Here is a 17058-nt window from a genome sequence, read left to right as displayed (position 1 = left end):
AGCAACAAATCTGAGCATCCCTCCGCGGCGCACCACATGGCACTGCTTCCAGGCCCCTGAAATGGCACCCAGTTGGGGAACTATCACCATTTCCATCCCATGCACCTTGACCAGGGTTCTGCATGTGCTCACCATCCCCAGCCACTCGCGGCTCCTCACTCCCTTGCTGTGCCACCAAGCCAGAGTGGAGGGAATGGGGCAGGTCGTGGATGTGGCCTTCCCAGAAAAACAGCTTTGGAAACAGTCGGAGAAGCGATACTGACCTTTATCTTTCACAACACCATCATCTTTTGATGTAAACACAGAGTTCATGTACTGAGAAAGTCACTGACCAAGGAAGTAACAAATAAATGCCAAAACCAAATAAATGAAAAAAGATGGTATTTTAGCTGTGGGCTCTTTTCAGAAAATGGGCCTTGCATAGGAAAAGGCAGTAAGCAGCTTATGTCCTAGAACTGCTGTTTTACAGGGTGGGCAGCTTCCTGGCATGGCAGGAGGTGACACGCCACCAGCCAGCATGAGGCACTCCTAAATTCTGTATCTTTTCACAACAGCAAATGGGTGCCCAAAAAACTCAACCCCTTCCCACCTATTTCTGCCTGCGTGGAAAACTAATTCCTTCCTCCCTGGGATGCGGGACAGGCTGCAGGGAAGCTGCTCCCTGCCTGTGATGGGAAATGCCTTGGAGAAATCTCACAGGCTCTCGCTAATGTCTGAGGAACAGGGAGCAAAGACTAAAAGGCAGCTAGCAACAAAAGCACCGCCGCCTTGTCTGAAGCGACAGGAATGAAATGCAGAATACAAACAACAGAAGTGGGGGAAAAGCTATTTACATGTTTCAGAAGTTTTACTCTTTTTCTAAACTAGCTCACACGTTATACCAAGCATGTAATACCAGTGATGTAATTTAAGAGAGCACCAGCAGAAGAAACACAGCAAAAAGGAGTTGGTCTATTACCTTTGTGTCCTTACGTTTTGCCTTTTTCATTCCCTGTGAACACACGACATTTACACAGCACCATTTTTACAGACAGAATACACCTCTGGAGGTTTCAACTCCCTGCATGAACCTCTGCAGGGGTCCTGAACACCTTCCACTTCTGCTGGGGCAGCAGCAGAGATCGTTTCTCCATTTGAAGGACGCTTCCAACCGATCTGTCATTTTTCTTACTCTTAGTTTTTTTTGTCAGCCGATTGTGCACACAATATTGAGCAATAATAAACAGAGGAGGATGAAAACTGCTGCAGCTTGAGGAGTGAGCTCAGGATATGATTCCTCCTCACCGGATGCCTGGAAGATGTCACTGAAATTCTCTCTCCCTTAGTGCAACCCGTGTGGAGCCAATATGAACTCTCAGCAAAGTGCTTAAAAACCCATTATTTATAATAACTGTTAAATGATGAGACATTGTTTACCCAGATCGCAAGATAAATTCTCACTTACAGAATGCTTGCCTGACTGTCCTGAAAGTCATCTGGTTTTTATTTAAATGCAAAATATAATTAGGCTCCCAATAACACAGCAGAAGAATTCAATAAGATAGGGCTTTTCACTTACAGTTTAATATTAACATTTTCCCATAAATGTTAATGAATAAAAGTCTACTGTTTTATATATTATCCATGGTGGGGAGACAGCAGGCTAGGAATGGAAGGAAAGCTAGTATTTTCATACCAGAAATTATGATATATACCTCAAGGAGAACTAACTATTCCCAGCATTGCTGGGGACCTGACGACAACACTGCTTCCTCCTGGGGCAGCCATTAGATCTGGTCCCACAGAACATGATCCAAGGAGTCTCCCACCCCATCGATCAGATCCTTCCCCAGCCAAAACCCCCTTTCTTTTTATTTCTCTTCTTTTCTTCTGCCTTCTCTCCCCATTTCCCACTTTATGCCTGACCATCTCCTCTAGATAAACTAGGAGCACCAGATAGCTCAAAACATCGCTGTTAAGGATGCGGACCTAAGCCCTGATATTCTTAGACTCCACTGTGGATAGCAAGGCTAGATTATCAGAAAAATCAGGTTACTATTTGTCTGATATTCTGTTAGAGAAATGTGTGGGAGTGATGAGAGGTGATGGCAGGGCTGCAGACTACAGTATGACAATAGGAAATGATAGGGCCTCTGAACAGGTAGGAAAAGCCCTCGGAGTTGGTGGAGGTGGCACTTTGGGAGTCCACTGAGAGACCTGTGCCTCTTGATGCTGAAGCATAAGGAGCAGACCCTGTGGTGGAAGAGGGGCCTCTGTGGCTGAGAGAACTGAAAGCTGCAGGGCCAGAGGGTTGGCTCACACTGGAACATTTTAATTGTTTTAGCTTTTGACCTTCCATTTATTGCTGGGGGTTTTGCTGTGTTAATGCTTGTTTTGCTGTTTGGTGACTCATACTTCATTGTATCTCTCTAATCAGAAGTGTTCATTTAACAGTTCGACTGCTTAACAATTTAGTACATAAATGGGTTTCCATTCTACAGCCTCCTCTCCCGTTTCCCCTGGTGAGGGAAATGCATAGTTTATGAGAGCTTTGCAATGACTTGGGCCATCGCCCTTTCACAATCCAGGGAATGGTAGATGCCTTCGGCATCAGCCTGATGTTAATGCTTTGCACAGGCAGGAAGGGGAGCCGGCAAATTGGCTGCATATTGTTTTAAGATAATGAAAGGCTCAAACTTTCAAAGAGTTGATGTAAGATGTGCAGAAGATCTGCAGCACACAGAAACAGCAGCAGCGTCAGCCTAGCCATCCCCAACAGACAGCGGGACCCCAGGGTGGGAGTGGAGTGGTGGCACCCTCTCTGATCACAGACCCTCCTTCACCTCCGCCATGACCTGAGATGCAGCTCGTCCTTAACATGAGGGTCTCAGGGGTCACCTAAGGCTGCACAGGGATGTCAGGGCATGCTGGCCTCGCCGGGGCTGAGATGGCTGGAGCAGACCCCGAGGGACACAAAGGCAGCAGCAGAGCTGAGCAAAGACTCATGCCTTCCCCCAGCTAAGCCAGGCTTTAGGAGCAAGCGCCAGCCAACGCTGCACACACCTAAAATCACCCCTGTAAAAATCAGCGAAATACTGCAGGGCTCTCTGGGGCTGCTGGGCTTGGGAGGAGGGACAGGAACTGTCTTGTCTTTATTCTGCCACCACCTCAGCAGCTGCAACAAGTTTTGGCTCACAAAACAGCCATAAAAATACCAGTCCTGGCTGAAATGCTGGGAGACGAGGGCTCTTATACTTACTAAGAGAGATGTGATTGCTGTAAGTCGTATCCTACATAAAAATACCATGCAAAGACTCCTAAAAGGCATAACAAGGTAATTATAGGAACTAGAGATGGAAAAATCATGTAGTCTCCTAGACTCCTGCACCCTGGTCAGTGCGGGACTGCTCAGTGTGGGGCAGGCTTCAGAAGTTGGACTTAAAGAGAAGATTTAATAAACACTGAGAAATGTTTCTAAATATTTAGAAGAGCCAAAATAACAGATTTCCAAGCCAAGCTGTACAAACAGAAAATCAATTTAGAAAACTGTTAAAAATCAACAGCTTTTGCGTGCACCAAAATATAGTCCTTTGAATAGCAAGCATCACCTCATGGGCATGATGCTGCAAACAGAGCTGTAAGGATGCTCAGTCCTTTGCAGAACCAGGCCTAAATGAATACCTACCGTGGCTTTCCTCTTGTTCCCCTTGAAATCAATAGCAGAAGCCTCAGTGATGCAAACAGCTTAATGCTTTAGGAGGTACTCAGCAGAACAGGCAAATGTGAGCAAAGCCAAGCTAGACAGAATGGAGCTTTATATTTTCCTGTGAAATACCGGAGTATTGCAGTAAGAAAATTAATTTGCTTGATCATTAGGAGGAAAAACCACACACCAAAGCAAAGCAAGCCAAAATCTAACACAGGAACAAATCTCTAAAGGGAACTGTCTCTCTGTTAACTACTTTGAGACAAAGCACTGGAAGAAAAATGTCCAGTTCCAATAATGTTATAACTCGATTATAGCACAGAAGACCTAAAACACTTGCAAGAACAATGAGTAAGAAATTAAGTTTTAAATTGAGTGCTGGCCCTATCTTGTGTCACTTCTTTATATTCTAGTAGAAAGGACACTGCTGAGCTCATTTCATATACAGCAGTGCAAGATGCCTGGATGCAGACATCATTTAGTCATCTCATATATGTTTCTCCCCATTTCTTTCTCCAGGAGGAATGACAAATCTAGAAATGTGACTGCACTTTGTTTTATTATGGTATTGATTTTTCTGCAAAGGGAAAGTGCATTTATCCCCCAGGTCTGTGTGCTGGCAAGAAAGGGTTAACAAAATGTTTATCACAAAGCTGGCTTCAGAGTTGAAAGTAATGTGATCAGTAATGAATTTTGTGTTACATTAGGTTGTATAAATGGACAGACAAGCGCAGACAACAAGTGGCCAGGAGTCGGGGCTAATCTAATGATGTAAAAATAGAGACAGCACCAATTATACTTGGGGCCAGCTCAGAGCTCCTGCAGGGACTGCAAATGAATAGGTACAAATCAAATTACTGACTAATAGACGCACTACAAGAGAGGGCAGTCAATGCTAAATACATTAGGGCCTTGTGACCTCTCTGCTCTGAACAGCAGAATCCTAAATTTGACTTTAAAAAAAAGAAAATCAAAGAAACTCTTGTTCCTTTAAGGAGAGAAATAGAACAATGTTATATGTGAAATGATTTGAGACACTTAGATATTTTTTGGTTTGTTCCCCTATGACCATGTTATGTACATAACCCTTTGAAAGCTGACAGAGGGTTTGCTTTTAGAACAAGGAGAAATATTCTTTGTGCAAAAGTTAAGACCTGATAACAATACAGTTATGTTACATACCAAAACATTTCAAAGCCATGTGCCTCTTTGTGGTGATGTTTTTTACTGCTACTTCACCGGCTGTGTCTGTATCAAAAATAAAATAGTTCTTAAAAAAAAAGCCTTGATTTAATAGTAAGAAAAAGAAAAGGAATCTCCCCGCACCACAACTAATAATAAGCAAATGCAGTTGATCAACTTGTTATCAAATGGCAGACAGTCAGAGTCGTCTTATGGTACCAGTGTTCCCTTTAGTAACAGCAGTAGACTTTTTCTACAAAGAGTAACAAACCTAAATTCACACCAGAAACATTTGTGGTATCAGCATTCACCCCACAACCCTGCTCCCTTCAATAATGGATGAACTGGAAGAAATTCCTAAAACTCCCAGGGCTGGTGGCAAGCTGGATTTGGAAACCTGGGAAGTTGAAAATGCCATTGTTGGCCCTGGCAAGGCTGCTCCAGGGATACCAGCTTGGGCAGGAGCAAGCGAGAAGCTGTAGAGGGCAGCTCCACTGTTGTTGCACATGAGAAATAACTAATAAACTCATGTTAAAATGCGTCCAGTGCAAATGCTGCTCTTCTCACCCAGCATTTCAAAAATAGTGGCTCCTAAAGAGCCCTGAATTTTAGTTGCTTTTTTTTAAACAAGGCTCATCCACATAAATCTTTTGTAGGAAGAACTGAATCGAGCTCTTAGACTTATTTGAGGGGGTAATTTAATCTCTGACCCTGGGATGAATATCCTGAAAGTTCAAAGGCTGCTTTTAGCATCAGTGTTATTTGATACACCAGTGTGTTTGCTGCCCAAGCTGATTGTGCATTGAACCTATGCAGAAATCTTTTTGCAGAAATGCTCTTCAGAGGGAAAATCAATTGTTCTGTGTTCCTACACCCCATGTCCAAGTGAGGATTAAGACCAATTGAGGAGGGGAAAGGGAAAAATTACCTTGGAAAAAATTAAAAGGAAAAGGAAGGAAGAAAGGAAAGATACAAGGGAGGAAGGGAGGGAGAGGTACGGATCAAAGCTCTAACTCTATACAGGGCTGATCCTATTCCTAAAACTAAATGTACAGGTACACCTATCTCCAGGTGGCCGCTGCTCATTTCTGAACACAGCTTGTGACCACAGACACTTCCTCTTTTGGAAAAAGCCAGGAAGGATGCTCCTTGCACGGGATCAGAGGGCAGAGGAGCACGCTTCCCACCTCAAGCCAGGCATGCCAGAAAGCGTGGGACTTCACTTCTCCAAACCGCAAATTTCACACAAAGATTTCAAAAACGACCCCTGCAAGGCTCAGAGGTGTCAAGACCCAAGTTAGGCTCAGGCTGGTGTAACCACGCGGCTTCGGCTGGGGACGAGGATCCCAACTGCCTGAAGCACCGATCCTGGGTTTCATGCAGGCTACTCCCTAACAGCACATCTAATTAGCTCCACTTACTTACATCCCATTAATCAGGTTAAAGAGTTTGCTTCAACATAGAATCATAGAATCATACAATAGTTAGGGTTGGAAAGGACCTTAAGATCACCTAGTTCCAACCTCCCTGCCATGCTTATATGAGCTTCCTTCATCACGTTATGAGTTTGTTCATGAAATCTGGAAGGAATCCAGATGTTTTCTTCTGTGGGCCAGGCGCAGGGTGCTCTGTGCACCTCACTGCTGGGCCACTGGTTTTCCATGGATGTCAGACTTGGAGTTTTGGAAGAAAATAAGCCATACCTTTATTTTTTTTAACTGAAACTTCATAATGGGCATTAAACACCTTGCTTTAAATTCTTTAAACCTCACGGGTTGTATAAACCATGATGGTGCTCATCCTTCCCTGCTCAGACCTATGGGGCTGGTTCTGAGATGCAAAATTTCAGGGGTGCTCTGCAGTTTTTAATATGGGCTCTTACTGCAAGTTCGTATGTGTTCCTGAGACAGGACAAATTATTTTGCTTCATAAACTGTAGTGTAAACTGAGCCATCACAGGGCACTGGATTTCATGATGAATTAAAAAAAAGGACACATGCCCACGAAAGCAATTCTACTCTTGTATATCCACAGAACAGTTCTGCTACTTGCAAAATGCTGCAGCAATGTGCATTTGGGTGGGCTTTGTCAAAATAAATTAGATATGAATGTAAGTACAACATTCAGGCAGTCGAATTGTAACAGAGAAGACACAGCAGACGGGCATGGACTGGAATCACACGCTGCAAGCAGAGTAAGCCCCATCCTGCCCCTCCAGCGCTGCCCAGGCTCCAGCAGCTCTTTCTGGCAAAACCCCAAGGGGTCTGACAGTGGCAGCAGCACATTTATCTCTAAAGGAAGTTTGCAGTATTGCCTATCCTGACAATATAACCTGAGCAGTGATGAATACTTATTTATCTCATATATTGACAATTCTCCCTTGGAACCTGTCTGTTGTGTTAGTCTAATAAAGAATATATCTACACTTCTGTCACTGTGCTACGTGCTTTACAGTAATAAACCTGAGAAAACGTAGAAAATGGGTTTTGATTTGGTAAATCATGTGAAAGCCAAGCCTGAAGCTGTGCCTGGATTTAACATCCAGCTAAACCTTTCACGCAGGCCAAAGGAGGGAGGAGAAGCTGGGATGAACTCCCAGGGTTGAGAGTGTCTTTCCTCCTGGTGCTTCAGGTGCAGAGCTGAGAGTTTCATGCCCACTGCTGCTGCCCTAGCGTCAGTAACTCCTTCCTGGGACTGACTGTCAGATCCACTGGTTTTCCTTCATGCCAACCTAAATCTTAAGTGGTTGTGACCAGGGGACTAATGACTTTGGGTCCCTGGGATGTACACAAACCTCTGTAGGAAGTGCCCACATGAGCATCACAGCTGCAGATGCCATCCTCAGCCCAGAGGGAACAGGAAGAGAGTGCAAGAGGAATCTGTCTCCCAGGCTTCAGCATACTTGGCACAGAAACAGGGGATAGCCACAGCAGTAGTATTCTACTATTATATATATATGTATTTCAGAAAGCATCCCATCGCTCAGACTGTAAAGCCTTGGTGCCCTGTTACAGACTAATTTTCAATATTATGCCTAGAAATGAGAAAAATACAAAGAAATGTACTTGTGGAAAGAGTATTTGCTGATTACAGTATTTTTGGAGGGAAACATTTCTAGCCTAGGCTGCCAATTTCTGCATGTCCAGTTTGAGTGGAATACGGTCAGAGATCTTTGTCTCCTGAAGCACAGTTCCATAAATCACAATACTAGCTTTTTCTTATTATTTTTTGCTTTGAAAATGCAATGTGAAGCTCCAGCACATACTCAGAAACTAAACTGCAAATGTAAATATTGTAGCTGCTTGAAAACAAAGCTCTGCAAGCAAAAGAGGTCACTGACCACTAACATTTTGTGAGTAGACCTTTCTTTTCCTTTTTTTCAGTGAGAGTTTGACAGAAACTGAAACAGCAAAAACATATTTTTGCATCTTTGCCAATTTACGCCTTCTTTGGAATGAAATGTGTATCTAGGCTGACAGCTTATGTACCACAGACTCCACTTAAGATAGACATGGGTCGTCTGGATAATTGGATAACAAGGAGGAAAGCTGGTTTCCCAATCAAGTCAACTAGCTGGATGACTGGAGTTATCATTTAGGTCACAAGGAAAGTAGATTTTTGGGGGGTCATCTTCCATACCTGGTTCTTCTCCCATCCAGTGTCCGACAGCCCTTGGCAATTTGTCAGAGGTAGAAAAGACCCATCAAGCCATCCAATTCCCCTTCCTTGCAAATGACAGATTATTCCTCATGTTTTTAGCATCCTCCAGTTTGATTTTTCCTCTATAACCAATCTTTGGGTCATTTCTGCCTCTGCCTGTAGTCAGGTCCACCGAACAAGTGAAGCGCTGCCAACCCTGCTTTGCAATGCAACATAGTAGGTAAGAAACAAAGACACTGCAAATATCTACTCCTCAAAGTGGTTTGTGTACCATGGGCATGTGTTTCCTCCACACTACTGCAGCATATCAGCCCTGATTACTATATAAATCTATGTGTCAGCTATGTCCTAACAGTTAAGGCATTAAAAGAATCTATTTATCTCTTGCCATTAAGTGCATGTCAGGACCAGTTGAGCACTTGATAAAGTCTCACTGTCCACTCTATTGCCCATTTTGTCTTTGTCCACACAGTGGACCCAAGCACTGCACATACACATACCTTCACATTCAGAGTCAGAAATTTTCATTAATTCATGTTTTAGTTTGAATAAGACTTTGAAAGTTCCATTAAATCTCTGCAAAATGTATTTAAGGACTGAAGGCAATCCAAGGAGCTCAAACAGGAGTTAAAACTGCGTAACATAAAGGCATGCATAAGTTAAAATAAGTCATTTTAGGATTATTAGAGGGAGGTTTATAACTTGAAACTTCCCTAATTTTGAGTTCAATGTAGAAATATAAACACTGTCTTTGGAACCAGTACCAATACATAAATCAACTACCAACAAGCAAATGTAGACTGTTCTGTTCTGCTGAACTCTTTGCTATCATTTCATTGAGGTGAGTGGGCAGCAGAGAATCCAAGGAAGAAAACTGAATGTTTTTCCAAGATAATTCGGTTCAGGTTTGTTCAGATGCAAGTCGTCTGGGAAGAAGTGAAAACTATCCTACTTGTTATGAGCCAACAGAGACACCTCTTCCTTGAAGCAAGGGTAATGCACCTCCAAACTTATCTTGCCCCATTTATTAAGCAGCAGACAGATGCTAGCACTTTGTGGTGCACGCAGGCTGACAAATGGCTGGCTGGCAGCCTGCCGCGAGTGCAGCCACGCATGCTGCAGCGAGCAGCCGACTCCCCAGGCAAGTGCAGCTTCCCAGGTATCATCTGAGCAGGAGAGAACTTTTTATGGCCATCTGGTAAGAAGAAGAGCTCAAGAGCTGTTTGGGGATGGAAGTGGAAAGGGCATGGGAGTTCACAGCCTTATCACTAGGTTTTCTCTGCTGCACTGAGTCACCACAGGCCTAAATCCCGAGAATAAAGTGTGTTAGTGGTAGAGAGAATTCCGCAGCAGGCAGGAAAACACAGAGTGTAATGACAGCAAGAGGAGGGTAGTGTGATGGGGTGAGTTGGGTCAGTGCTCGTGTTATTCAGTATTGCTGCTTACATTTCCTGCTTTGAGATGGCACCTATCTTACACTCATTATGAAGATTTATGTGTCTGGAGTAAAAGCAAGGAGAAATCTCTTTGCATGAATGTTCGCTCAGTGATGGCATCTCTATGAACAGTTGCTTTCTGTCTTTACACCCGCAGTACTCTGAGCCTAATCTTATGCCAAAGAAGTTGGCACTCACTATCAGCTAGGCACCCAGCTACCAGCTGGGTTTGGTGAAAATGGAAGGAAAATACAGACCTCTGTCTCTGACAAAGTCCTCAGTTTACAATAAAATACAATGTCAAGACTCTGGGGCAGCCAGCCCCCTTAACTTGGCACGTCTAGCTGGTTTCAGCTTTCAGAAGAGGTATTCCCCTCACCTTTCCATGAATTTACACAGCCTGAGGGGAGCTGACCCATTATCAGAAGCGGAAACCATCCCAAAGTTCACTCTGATCACAGAATGGGTCGATAAGTGATGAAATATGTGCCTTTGTGTGTTTTCACAGCCTGTTTTTCCACCTTCGCTGCCCTTTGCAGACTTAAGCTGATTAAACTTCACACCAGCAATGTAAGGTGTGTCTATCCTCATTGCAGTGACTGGAGCATTGGAGTCATGGACATATTAAGTGCCTTGTCCAAGGCAACAAGTTGGTGAGAATTTGCACCAGATCTGTAACTGAGACCCATGCTTAGTGTTCGACCAACTCTTTCTGTTAATACCAGATCTTAAACCATCCCTTGGCTCCATCTTTTTCAAGACAGAAATCACAGGAAAGACAGTTTGAAAGGTGACAAGTTAGGCTATGAAGGGTGTGCCTGTACCACTCAGCAGCTTGATTATTGCTATGTGTACCTACATACAAGGGCATAAATTCTGTTTTGCAGCCTCCTCCTGCAGACTGTGGGAGGTAGCAGCAGTTTGGTGTCCTGCTGTGGGCTACGTGCTCAATAGTGACCTGCCCACAAAGCAGGGTGATGAGCCATGATGGGAACATCCCGGGGCCTTCTCCAAGAGCAGGAAGAGCTCAGAGCAGCACAAGACCCTCAGCAATACATCAGGCCAACAGCAAAAGGAAGTGACAGCTTCTGCTCTACACAGCCTTCCTGTAATGTCCATAGGTTGGCATTCCCATAGGTTTCTGTTAGAGCTTGTCCTCTTTTCCCTTCCCAGGCAAGTTGCCAGAAGAGTGACAAGCAAGCTGGCAGCTGATGTTAGAAGCCACCATTACTATTAACTGCTGGTCACAACAGAAATGGTGCTTGGATCAAAGATGGGCCTAGTCCTTTTAGTAGAGGACGAGTTAAAATCAATGGAGACAATAAAACCACAATAACTCCTCTTTAGCATTTCTGAGCATCTCCTACCACTGGGCCCCTTCTGAGCAGCATAATCTCTAATGTGCCATTCCATTTACTTAAAGCAGATGATATAATTTATCAATATAATGGACACTGATGACGATGGATTAATTTGGATTACAGAACCAGTGCTTCGCAGTGGCTCTATTCAGGACACAAAATGAGGATGTGTGTGACTATGACATCGTTTGGAGCAGGGTGTGTAAGGCCAGTAATTTGCCCAGAGACTCAGACGCTTTTGAGTTGGTAGGGGAGGGAGTAGAGTCCTTGTCACAGCTACATGGTAAGGAAGCTTCAAGCACCAGTATCTTTCTTCAAATTACTCTAGACTTCTCACAGTGTGTTTCTGTGATCTACAGCTACTTTGTTTTTATAAATGACTTCTCTCACACTGAGATACCCAGAGAAGTTGATTAATCAGAGAGGTAAAGAGAAAAGGAAAAGCAAAACTTAAAAAATTAAAAATCACCATTGGGTGAGATGTACGTGATCTCTGATCACACCTCTTCTTTGTACCTGTTCCTGATCCCACTATGTCCCTGCTGGGAGATTCGCACATCGCGTCGGCCAGGCGCTCCCGAAGGCCCTCTTCAGTGTGCTCCATGGAAGACATGTGACGGAGACCGAAGTTCTCAGGCCAGCTCCCACACACCTCCAGCAAGGTCACGCTCCGGTCGAAGGCACCTTCAACAAACAAACAGGAGATGTTTGGGAGACCCTGCAACCAAACTACTTCTATACGTATTATTTATTGCACTGGAAAGAAAGAAGCTCTTCTGTTTTGAGCTCCTGAAAAGCTAATTTTAGCACATTAGTTAAAATGTTGGTGTTAAAAACACAGCAGGAGTGAGCAGAGCCCTAAATGCTACACAGCTTTGACCAAGCAGTTGTAAGCAAAAAGGTTAAATTGAAAATACTGACCCAATTCTGGTCTCACACTAGTGAGAGTCAGGAAATCAGCATAATGACACTGATGTAAATGACAGGTAATGTTAAAAAGCTGTATGTATGTTATTAAGTACATGCTAGACAACTAGAAATTATTTTTAAAGTTGATCTGTCTTTCACTGGGCTGCTGTTGAAAACTCTTCTTCCCCCTTCTCATCTCGGACAATGGAAACAACCAAGTCATTTAGTCTTCGCTAATGGGCACAAATTTTAGCTAAAATCCCTTTCTTGCTCTTGCACAGAGAAGTAGAACAGTGTTTAGACTGGTGAGGAAAGGAGAGCTTGCCTTGTGTTTGAAGTGTCTACTGAAGGGAAAAAGCAAGCCCTTCTTTCAGTCTCGGGTATCTGTGGATTTTCTCTGTTCCTGCACTGTGAAATTTTAGGTCAACCACAGGCTAGCAGAGACCCTTCCATCAGCAGTGCTTTACTGAAGATACTAGCTATTGTGACGGAGAGCACGTACCTACAAAAGATGCTTAAAATAATTCCTTAACTTGCAGTTATTACCTCATTCACAACAGGGTATGATGTTCTGCTGAATGCAAAGATTAGATTCTGAATTCAAGATCACTTCAAAGTACAAATTAAAATTATTCTACTTTATTATACAGCAAGTCTTCTGCGAAGGCTTACTTAAATCATTCCCACTTGGAACAAGATTACAGTTATGCTTTGTTGCTTCAAGCACATACCATTTACTCAACTATTAGGTAACTGAATATGCAGCATTTATTGTGCCTGGTTTCTGCCAGCCTACCGAGGGGAAAAAATGCAAATGCCAATGTTTCTCAAAGTTAAAAGTACATGAAACACGTCCTTGTTATCAGGCCTTTGGTTTTCCCCTTTGATCAGCCGTCAGAAACTATCTACACTTGTAGTCTGTGACTGTACAGCTTCACAGCACACTCCCTGCCACTGACAGGTGGTAATAGAAAGGGTGAGAGACCAAGCCCCGCGGCAGGCGTCCCTTCCTCTGATAACGTCCAAAGTACCGGGTGATAACCGTTAGTAAACACTCAGGCAGCCGGTTAATCCATACATCAGCAAAGAGGGGCAGATAATTTTGAACTCTAATGGCATGGACAAAAGCACCAGGGCTGGCATTCAGGGATTTATATGGGCTGCAATGGTGACTTCTGGCTCCTGAATTTCATCGGCGCGCACAACTTTGATTTATCTCTTTGCCTGGCTGCGGAGTAGATTCCTGGCACTAGAAAACCATCAACACTAAAATGGACCTCTACAAAATGGGACCGTGGCTCTTATGTGATACATGCACTTGAACTCTGGATGAATCCCAGTTTAAACTGAGAGGAGGAATAACCAAATATTTCAACTTTTAATGGGTCTTTGGATTTATAAGGTTACTCCAGTCTACTAATTTGTTTTAAAGCAAGGGTTCTTGAAGCTTGTTTGAGAAAATGCAGTGAGGAGGCAAAGTAATTTTGCTGATGTTTAAGTCTCTGCAACATTTCCATATTGTCAGCTATCTTAACTGCAGCAGGAAAAGCAAAATTTGGTTTTTTTTTGAAGCCTCTTTTTTCAAGTCATCCTTCTGTAGTTTCATGCAACCCTGAGACCCCCCCTCTGCACACAACTCCAAGACCCTACCAATTTCAGTTAGTTTTGATGGGGCTGTTCATATACCCAGAGAGCTACTGCGGGAGGGCTTTTAAACCTGCATCCCAAAACCCCAGAGTGGCAGCAGGGAGGTGCTGAGCTCCCACAGATTTGCAGGGTTGTGCCAGAGATGAAAAATCTCTTCTTTACTAGTGCCTGCCCTTATTCTGAAAGTGAGAAATGGGAGCATTTCTGCTCCTATAAGCAGACATATGAATAATAAGGCAAATGGCTTTTGAAGCTCTGCCAAGATGCCTGCATATGTGTACAGGGAGAAACTTCATAGAGCGCCAGTCTCTGGCTCCTGAGATACTTGAGTGAGAGCAAAGGAGACAAGTGCAGTGTTACCTCTGCAATCAGGGCCAAAAGCTGCCAAAATTTCTCAGCAGCAACGTGTGAGGTTGCAAGTGTTCATGCAAATGCAGGTTAGAGGGATTAACTGCACAGAAAGTTTTCTTGTAAAAAACTGTGAGGCTCCCTTTTCACTCATTCTCCATGGTAGGAGTTCACATCTGGCCATGCCATTCCCATCCAGGCATCCAGCTACGATTCACCAGCCACCACCGTACCCCGTCATCTGCTCTATGTTGCACTAGAATCCACAAATTCCCCCTCACTTCAATATACACATTGATAAAATGGGTTCCTCATAAAGCTGAACACTCAGATGTGCAACTGAGGTTACTTGGGGCATGAGGGTAGAAAATGGGACCTTGCTTGAACAGGCAAGTCCTTTCCTACCATAAAGCCCTGTCTCTGTCTCTCTCATGTAAAACAAAACTGTTTCAAGAAAAGCAAGACCAACTGTCATGGACTTTCCTGTTCTTCTTGCCTCTGCATCAGAAGACAGCACACATAGCAAAGTAAAATATTTTTTTTCATGGCAGAATTAAGTCTTGGGTATTTTTATGCTTTGAAAAATTCTTTTGTGAAGTCTATGGAATGGCAGATGGGTTGGTTGCTCCCCAGGAGCCTTTGGGTACTTTGCCCTATATATATTGTTACCAACAGCATGAGCTAATGGCATTAAACTTACACTGATAGCAGCTAACTGTATCTTTGCTATTTATTAAATTGTAATCTCTCTTTCTGGATGCCTTGCTCTCCCCTTTTCAATCCTAGTATCTCAGTTGATAACGTATCAAATTCCCCATCGTCGACCAGAGAAGAGTTTACAAATAAACCTCAGTGTCCTGCTCTGAAAATCACCCAAACCCGCAGCCAGAGTGTAACTGCAGAACCAGTGCGGCTGAGAAAGCTCCTGCTGATGCAAGGGATTACTGAAGGGTTGAGAGAAGGCAGGCTTTGCCCTGTGCCTTTACTGACAAACTGCTGAAATCCTACTGACAGCCACCAATATCAGACCCTGATGTGTGAAGCCTTTCTCCTGGCCCCCAGACCTGATACAGCTTTGACGGTGGAACAGGTTCCACCTAAAAGGAGCAATTCATTTAGAAACAACTCAAGAAAGAAACAAATTAGGTATTATTTTGGTCAAGCAATTACTCGTGAAATCCTGGTGAAACCTCATTAAATCACTGGAAAAAAATCCCATTGACTTAAAATTGTGTCAATATTTCATCCTGTTGCGTGGTGCTTTCAAGCTAGCAGAACATTTACTTCTCCCCTTATTTACAGAAGATGAAACCAGGTGGAAATTAAGACCATCAGACTCCTTTGTATGACGCCCAAGCACCATCCCAGACCTATGACACTACAAATAAAAATCAAGCTCAAACCAAACTAAATGGAACAGGCAGAAACTTTGGCTTGAACAACACGGTCGAAAGTGCTTTGTTTTGCAATTCCAGCGTGTTTAGCTTTACACTGCCCCAAACACTCCAAGCTAATTCTGCTCCACACGCAGGATTTTCCTGTTAAAACATTAATTTTCTCCTGATACCGATCTCCCACTTCTGTCCTTCCACTGACATTTGCCTCGCAACGATCATTGCCCTTTACTCACGCCATTGCTGATGGAGCAGAATCAGGCCCCCCGTCTTTCTGCCTAACTTTTCTTGCATTTTATTAATGGCAAAGGTTTCTGCAATTACTCATACCAAATTACCTTGCTTAGAAGCACAGGATTTGTCTTTTGCATTGCAATTGTTTCAAGGCTTTTAATATAAATGGAAAATAAATTCTACAGAAGGAAAAAACCCCCAACAAAACAAAAAACCCAACAAACCTTGGAAACATCCTTTCATTTCGCAGCCCTACCAACCCAGAGTGAGAAAACCAGAGAAGCTTATTTTCTTCTCCGAAAACTCTAGTAGTAAAAAGTATTTTTACAAAATGTTTTAATGCTTCTAGTGTGTTATTCTTCTAAGTCAAAATAGCCAAGCTAAATCTTTCACCATAGCCCTTTAATTTGAAAGCCAGGGGAAATTTTTTTCATTAAACCTCTGGATGGCTTTGTTTAAAATCTGAAATCAAGTAGCTCCATTTCCTGTCTTCTAAGGAACAGTAAATCAAAATGAGTATGTTCTCCAAAAATACAGTAATGGTTCTATTAAAGAGCTTGACAGTTTTGAGCCTCACCTTGCATATTGCAACATACGTGTGAGCAAAAATAACAGAGTAAATAGGAAAGGTAATGACCTGCCAATTTTAACCAATAAAAGATGCATCCTTCTCATGAAAGCGATGGGGGTTCGACCCCCGGAGACAAGCAGACCCTGGGACATGACCAAGATGGTCTTGGAGGGAGAGGAGGGGCTGCCCATCACCAGTCCTCTGCCTCTTCTGGCCCCTGCACAAGGAGGAGTGGACTTTGAAGGGAGTCCCAACCCGCTCAGCACCGGATGCGCCGGTAACCACAGCATGAGCATGACAGAGCTGCCCAGAAAAGCCTCAGCCGGGAGCGAGAACCCCAAGGGCGTGTGAGGAACGAGCACATGGAAATTCCTTGCCCAAAGTAGTGAGTCAAACTGTAACATACCCCGTTTAAACATTAAAGGTTGAACTTTCCTACAGGGTTTGCCAATTTACTTTCATGCCATAACTTTGTTACTCCAGGGGGAATGCCACAAAGCAGCGGCTCTCAGTACCGGAACGGGGATCTGCGCAAATGCCTCATTTAAGCGTGGAGGAAGCATCACCTCCCCAACCTGCCCCGTATGTGACTTTTGAACACGTGCCCGCGCTCGGCGGCACGCGCTGCTGG

General features: G+C 43.7%; 1 protein-coding gene across 14 annotated transcripts in view; it reads right to left on the bottom strand.

The window, feature by feature from the left end:
- BCAS3 (BCAS3 microtubule associated cell migration factor) overlaps positions 1-17058 on the bottom strand; it is a 364101-nt gene that overhangs the window by 11860 nt on the left and 335183 nt on the right. For 8 of the 14 annotated variants that reach the window (XM_030472284.1, XM_030472286.1, XM_030472285.1 and 5 more), the window contains 2 exons: positions 11841-12008; positions 4868-4933 (listed from right to left, as the gene is read on the bottom strand). In XM_030472284.1, coding sequence (XP_030328144.1) covers positions 4868-4933; positions 11841-12008 — 234 coding nt within the window. Of the gene's footprint in view, positions 1-3632; positions 3804-4867; positions 4934-11793; positions 12009-17058 lie in introns of those variants that run through there. The other 6 variants (XM_030472287.1, XM_030472291.1, XM_030472290.1 and 3 more) reach the window with 5 other exon arrangements.

The sequence above is a fragment of the Strigops habroptila genome (genome assembly GCF_004027225.2).
Source record: "Strigops habroptila isolate Jane chromosome 13 unlocalized genomic scaffold, bStrHab1.2.pri S16, whole genome shotgun sequence".
Lineage (NCBI taxonomy): Eukaryota > Metazoa > Chordata > Aves > Psittaciformes > Psittacidae > Strigops > Strigops habroptila.
This window is presented reverse-complemented; position numbering and strand designations above follow the sequence as displayed.